General features: G+C 45.8%; 1 protein-coding gene across 2 annotated transcripts in view; it reads right to left on the minus strand.

The window, feature by feature from the left end:
- LOC144683467 (striatin-interacting protein 1 homolog) overlaps positions 1-4,892 on the minus strand; it is a 119,103-nt gene extending 114,211 nt beyond the window's left edge. For both annotated transcript variants that reach the window (XM_078546514.1, XM_078546515.1), the window contains exon 1: positions 4,698-4,892. In XM_078546514.1, coding sequence (XP_078402640.1) covers positions 4,698-4,871 — 174 coding nt within the window. In that variant the 5' untranslated portion in view covers positions 4,872-4,892. The remainder of the gene's footprint in view (positions 1-4,697) is intronic.
- Between the last annotated feature and the right edge of the window lie 1,946 nt (positions 4,893-6,838).

Below are 6,838 nucleotides of genomic sequence, written 5' to 3' on the forward strand. Positions count from 1 at the left end.
GCCCACATCCCATGAATGATTTTTTTTTAAAAAATCAATCTACCTAACTGAAGTTCCTCATCCCTGGAACCATTCTTGTGAATCTTTTCTGCACCCTAAAACCTTCACATCATTCCAAAAGTGTGGTGCCCAGAATGGGACACAACAATCCAGTTGAGGCCAAACCAGGGTTTTACATACGTTTATCATAATTTGTGCGGTGATACTGCTTCTCTGCTCCTGTATCCCCTTTAGAATCGTACCTTTTATTTTATATTAACTCTCATTCTTTCCATCAAAATGAATCATTTGACACTTCTCTGCATTCATGTTCATCAGTCACTCATCCATGCATTCAACCAACTTGTTTATGCCCTTTTGAAGCTTAACACTATCCTCCTCAGCTATAATATTTTTAGCTTATTTTGATCCTCCCACCCCACCCCCACTAGGGCTACCTGTCCCTCGTTCATCCTGCTTTCTACCCTTAATGTCCCCATTAGCACATTTCTTAGCTAATATCACCACCGTCAACACCTCTTTGGCCTTTTGTCTATGACATCTTTTGGCAAACTCCACCTATCACTGGCCCTCTAACCAGCTCTACCTGTCCCACCGCCCCTTAAACCAGCTTATATTTTACTTCTTTTCTATTTTTCCTTAGCTCTGATGAAGAGTCACTTAGACTCGAAACGTTAACTGTATTCCTCTCCACAGATGCTGTCAGACCTGCTGAGTTTTTCCAGGTATTTTTGTTTTTATTGTATAATATTTTCAAGTTTTGTGTTGTAAGGAACATATCTTTTTAGTTCTGTTCAGCTGTTGCAAAGAAAATATCTTTTTATTTTCTGTTGGGCTGTGGATTGGAATTACAATGGCTGCAGTTTGAGGGCCATGTCCACTGCAACAGGGTGAGAGATATATCAACATTTCAGTCCTGGAACAGAGTGTGCCATGAAAGACAGGATGGTGCCAGAACGGAGTCCTGGACCAAGGAGCTGCCTGGCAACAATGTTTTAATTGGCTCCTGACCAGGTGACCAGGTTTTGTGTAAGAGCAGTGCAGAATAGCTCCTAGCCTTAAAAGAACAAGATCTAAAACCTTTTTCTCCGGTTTGTGGAAGATTCCAGTAATTCCACAATAGCAGCTAGCTGGCTTTTTCTCCTCACATCTCTATAACCTGCTCTATCTCTCTCTGAAAACTTCTGTCAAGAGGCAAAGGGGAAAAATCACTGTTAGAGACATTGAAATGCAAGTGCTCAACTAGTGAACTAAACACCGGAAGTGCTAGAAGACCACCTTGTGGTCAACAAGGTTCTTGTTGTTCAACAAGAACCGAAAGGAATTTGAAAAACATGGATCAAAATCAACCCATCAAATCCTGTACTCATGAATTGGTGCTATTGAACTGTTTTACCCCACCCTTAAAATTCATGTTTTTGTGTGTCTTGTATGTGTGTGTGTCTTGTATGTGTGTGTGTGTGTGTGTAGGGATTTAAGAAGGGGTAGAGTTTAAGTTATAGTGTTAGAAGTTAGCAGTTCATATGTCTTTCTTTTGCCACTAGTTAAAAACAGTTTGTTCAATAAACAGTTATTTACTTATTAAGTTTACAAACCTGGTGCTCGTATTCTGTTAACCTAAATTAAACAATTAGGTAGAATTGCAGCAATCTGGTAGCTTGGTCAAACTTATCACATTTGTCGCGGCTCAGGGATCAGTGGGGCTTGATATTACAGCGCACTATCCCCAGTGAGTCATGACAGTGTCATCTGCAAATTTTGAAATTATTCCATGTACACCCAAGTCGAGGTCAATGAAAGGTAGGGGTCCTAACATCAACTCCTGGGGAATCCCACTTTAAGTCTTCCTTCAGTCTGAGAAGCAACCAATCACCACTACAGCTACTCTCGGTTTCCTGTTACTCAACCAATTTTGTATCCATGTTGCTACTGTACCTTTTAATCCATGAACTCTAACTTTGCTCACAAGTCTGATGTGCAATAACTTACCAAATGCCTTTAGAAGTCTATGTACACCACATCAACTGCATTACCCTCTTCTACTCTCCCCATTACCTCATCAAAAAAAGTGTGTTGGACTTTTTGGATTAATGCAATCTCAGATCTGACCTTTCACATTTACTTGTTGAACATTTTAAATTTATTTCCCACTTATGTGGTTTTTTTTGTCTATCTTCCACCAGAAGTACAGCAGCCAATTTGCAGAGCCCCTGAGGAAATTCCCAGTGTAAATTTCTCAGCCTTAGCTCTCCATTAACTCTGTTTTGATAACTAGGTCAATATTTTAAAGACTTCACCTGTCTAAGTTCACCTGCCGCTGAAACCTTCATTCATGCCTTTTTATTAATTCTACACTCGACTATTCCAACGCTCTTCTGTCTGGTCTCCCACATCCAACCCTCCATAAACTCAAGATCACCCAAATCTCTACAGCCGTGTCCTAACTCACGCAGATCCCCTTCCCCTATCACTGCTGAGCTCACTGATCTACATTTGCTCCCGTTTAAGCCAGGTCTTGATTTTAAAATTATTATTTTCAAATCTCTCCACGGCTTCAATGTTCGCCAGCCCCAAAACCATCAGAGATATCTGCACTTCTCTAATACTGGACTCTGTTGTATCCCAGATTTTAATTGCTCCACAACTGGTGGCCTGGAATTCCCTCCAACAGTCCTCCACCTCCCAACCCCACTTTCCTCCTTTGAGACACTCCTTAAAACCTACTTCTTTGACCAGGCTTTTGATCATCTGACCTAATATCTCTTGGTGTGGTTTGGTTGTTTTGTAATGCTCCTGTAAAGTGCCTTGGGATGTTTTATGTTAATACGAAATATATAAGAACATAAGAAATAGGAGGAGTAGGCCATTCGACCCTCAAGCCTGACCCGCCATTCAATAAGATCATGGCTGATCTGCCCCAGGCCTCAGCTCCTCTTTCGTGCCAGCTAATTCTCAGCTGTTCTCACTAGAGTGACGGAGATTGAGGGGCGACTTGATAGAAGTTTACAAAATTATGAGTGGCATGGACAGAGTAGATAGTCAGAAGCTTTTTCCCAGGGTGGAAGAGTCAATTACTAGGAGACATAGATTTAGGGTGAGAGGAGAAAACTATAGAGGAGATGTGCGGGGCAAGTTTTTTACGCAGAGGGTAGTGAGTGTCTGGAATTCGCTGCCAGAGGAGGTGGTGGAAGCAGGTACGATAGTGGTGTTTAAGAGGCAGCTTGAGAAAAACATGAATAGGATGGGAATAGAGGGATACGGACCCCGGAAGTGCAAAATGTTTTAGTTGATGGGCAATATGATCGGCGCAGGCTTGGAGGGCCGAAGGGCCTGTTCCTGTGCTGTACTTTTCTTTGTTCTTTGTTCTAATTGTCTCTTAGTTGTTAGCATCATAGTATTAAGCTTAGACTTAGTAAGCTTTGGACTGTTGTAGTTCTCTCTTTGTTGCTTTTCTTCCATTGCTATCTTTTGTTTCAGATGCACCATGGTTGGTAGCATGGTGTGCCCCAGCTGACTCTCAATAACTCCCCTCCCATCCTCTCCCACAATCACAGTCTTCCCCAAACCCCACTTCACCCTGGTCTGCTCTTGTTCATCATAGTGCTACTCATTTCTAATGTGACTCATTCCTGTCCCCATCTCCTATACTTTTGAACGACCTGCACTGAACAACACTCCACCAGCAATGAGCTTGGAACATGCAACACTGGCGGCTAAGATCACAGAAGCAGTACTGCCACCACTGCCAACCCTATGATAAATGTAAAGAAACATTAAATGCTACTTTAGAAGGCACAAAGTCCAGGCCCGTTAATTAGGGATATGTACTCGAGAGTCCAATGATCTGCGAACACCATCCCCCCCAAGGTGGACACACTCCCCATCCGACACCTCCCAAGAGAGAAAACACACCCTTCACCCCCACCCCACCCCCAAAGGAGGGGAAACACACCCTTCACCCCCACCCTCAAAGGAGGGGAAACACACCCTTCACCCCCGCCCTCAAAGGAGGGCAAACACACCCTTCACCCCCGCCCTCAAAGGAGGGGAAACACACCCTTCACCCCCACCCCACCCACAAAGGAGGGGAAACACACCCTTCACCCCTACCCCCAAAGGAGGGCAAACACACCCTTCACCCCCACCCCCAAAGGAGGGGAAACACACCCTTCACCCCCACCCCCGCCCCCAAAGGAGGGGAAACACACCCTTCACCCCCACCCCCAAAGGAGGGGAAACACACCCTTCACCCCCACCCCCAAAGGAGGGGAAACACACCCTTCACCCCCACCCCCAAAGGAGGGGAAACACACCCTTCACCCCCACCCCCAAAGGAGGGGAAACACACCCTTCACCCGCACCCACACCCCTCACCCTCACCCTCACCCCTCACCCACACCCCTCACCCCCACCCCCACCCCCGCCCCCACAGGAGGGGAAACACACCCTTCACCCCCACCCCCACCCCCACAAGAGGGGAAACACACCCTTCACCCCCACCCCACCCCCAAAAGGAGGGGAAACACACCCTTCATCCCCCGCCCCCGCCCCCAAAGGAGGGGAAACACACCCTTCACCCCCCGCCCCCGCCCCCAAAAGAGGGGAAACACACCCTTCACCCCCACCCCCGCCCCCACAGGAGGGGAAACACACCTTCCGCCCCGCCTATCCTCCTCCCACAGCCCCGGCCCTCTCACCTCCGAATCTTTCCGCTGATTTCTGAAAAACTCACGGCCCTTGGGTAAGGCCCTGGGTTTGCCGAAGCTGTTATTGACGGGAACGCCAGTGGCTGTGCCGGCCGCAGGCGCCGCTCCGGCTCCGGTTCCGGGTCCCGGCGCCGCTCCGTTCTCCACCCCAGCGCCCGACTCCATCGCTGCCTCTTCTCGCGAGCTCCGTCCAATTACTCTGTTCTCACGGGACTTCAGGAGAAGACAGCCCGGCTTACCCTTCCCAGCATGGCGGAGCGGCAGCCCGGCTTACCCTTCCCAACATGGCGGAGCGGCAGCCCGGCTTACCCTTCCCAACATGGCGGAGAGTCAACCCTCGTTTACCCTTCTCGACATGGTATTACTGGTCTGTAAATCATATCTATATTGCTCTCCTGCAAGTAAGGTTCAACATCAAAAGTATCATGAATATACTCTGACTTAAAAGGAAATAAAAATATAAAGAGTTCTAGATGCCAATATGGACTGGAAAAGAAGTCTAGGCTGATATCCTCATTCAACTCCAAGACACATATGCCAATGCTAGCTAGACATATTCCAAGAGATCTGAAGATGCCATATTGTACTCAAAGTGTTAAGACTATAGGGCCATAAGATGTAGGAGCATGAGTATGCCATTCGGCTCATCCAGTCTGCTCCACCGTTCAATGAGATCATGGCTGATCTGATAATCCTCAACTCCACCTTCCTGCCTTTTCCCCATAGCCCTTGATTCCCTTACTGATTAAAAATCTGTCTATCTCCAACTTGAATATACTTAACGACCCAGTTTCTACAGCCCTCTGCGATAAAGAATTCCTCAGATTAACTATCCTCTGAGAGAAGAAATTCCTCCTCATCTCTGTATTAAATGGGCGACCCCTTACTCTGAGATTATGTCCTTTGGTCCTAGACTCTCCTACATGGAGAAACAACCTCTCAGCATCTATCCTGTCAAGCCCCCTGAGAATCTTATTTGTTTCAATAAGGTCGTCTCTCATTCTTCTAAACTCTGAGTACAAGCCCAACCTACTCAACCTCTCATAAGAAAACCCCTCCATACCCGGAATCAACCTAGTGAACCTTCTCCGGACAGCCTCCAATGCCAGTATATCTTTACTTAGATAAGGAGACCAAAATTGTTCACAGTATTCTAGGTATAGTCTAACTAGTGCCTTGTATTGTTTTAGCAAGACTTCCCTATTTTTATGCTCTATTCCCTTTGAAATAAAAACCAACATTCCATTTGCCTTCCCTATTACCTGTTGAACTTGTATGTTAGCTTTTTGGGATTCATGCACAAGGACTCCCAAACTCCTCTGTGCTGCAGCTTTCTGAAGTCCTTCTCCACTTAAATAAAATTCAGCTCTATTTTCCCTGCCAAAGTGCATAACCTCACACTTTCCCACATTATATTCCATCTGACACTTTTTTACCCACTCACATAACCTGTCTATATCCCTCTGTAGACTCCTTGTCTCATCCTCACCACTTGCCTTCCCGCCTATTGTTCTATCAACCGCAATTTGCGTATAGTACATTCACTTCCCTCATCTAAGTCATTAGTATATATTGTAAACAATTGTGGCCCCAGCGCTGATCCCTGTGGCACTCCACTAGTTACAGGTTGCTATCCTGAAAATGCCTGTCTCATCCCAACTCTCTGTCTTCTATTAGTTAGCCAATCTTCTATCCATGCTAAAAACTGTTCCCAACAGCATGAGCTCTTATCTTATTAAGTAGCCTTACATGCGGTACCTTATCAAACATGTTTTGGAAATTTTGGCAGTTTTCCAATCCTCTGGGACTTTTCCAGAATCTAAGGATTCTTGGAAGATTACTACCAGTACATCCACTATCTCTGCAGCTACTTCCTTTAATATCCTAGGATGCAACCCATCAGGTCCAGGGGACTTATCGGCCTTTAGCACCATTAGTTTCCCCAGTACTTTTTCCCTAATGATAGTTATTGTATTTACTTCCTCTCCACTCTTTTGCCCCTTGATTATTTAGTATTGAAATGCTATTAGTGTCTTCGACCGTGAAGACTGAAGCAAAGTATTTATTCAACTCCTCTGCCATTTCTTGGTTCCCTGTTATTATTTCCCCAGCCTCATTCTGTAAGGGGCCTG

The sequence above is a fragment of the Cetorhinus maximus genome, chromosome 8 (assembly GCF_964194155.1).
Source record: "Cetorhinus maximus chromosome 8, sCetMax3.hap1.1, whole genome shotgun sequence".
NCBI classification, from domain to species: Eukaryota; Metazoa; Chordata; class Chondrichthyes; order Lamniformes; family Cetorhinidae; genus Cetorhinus; species Cetorhinus maximus.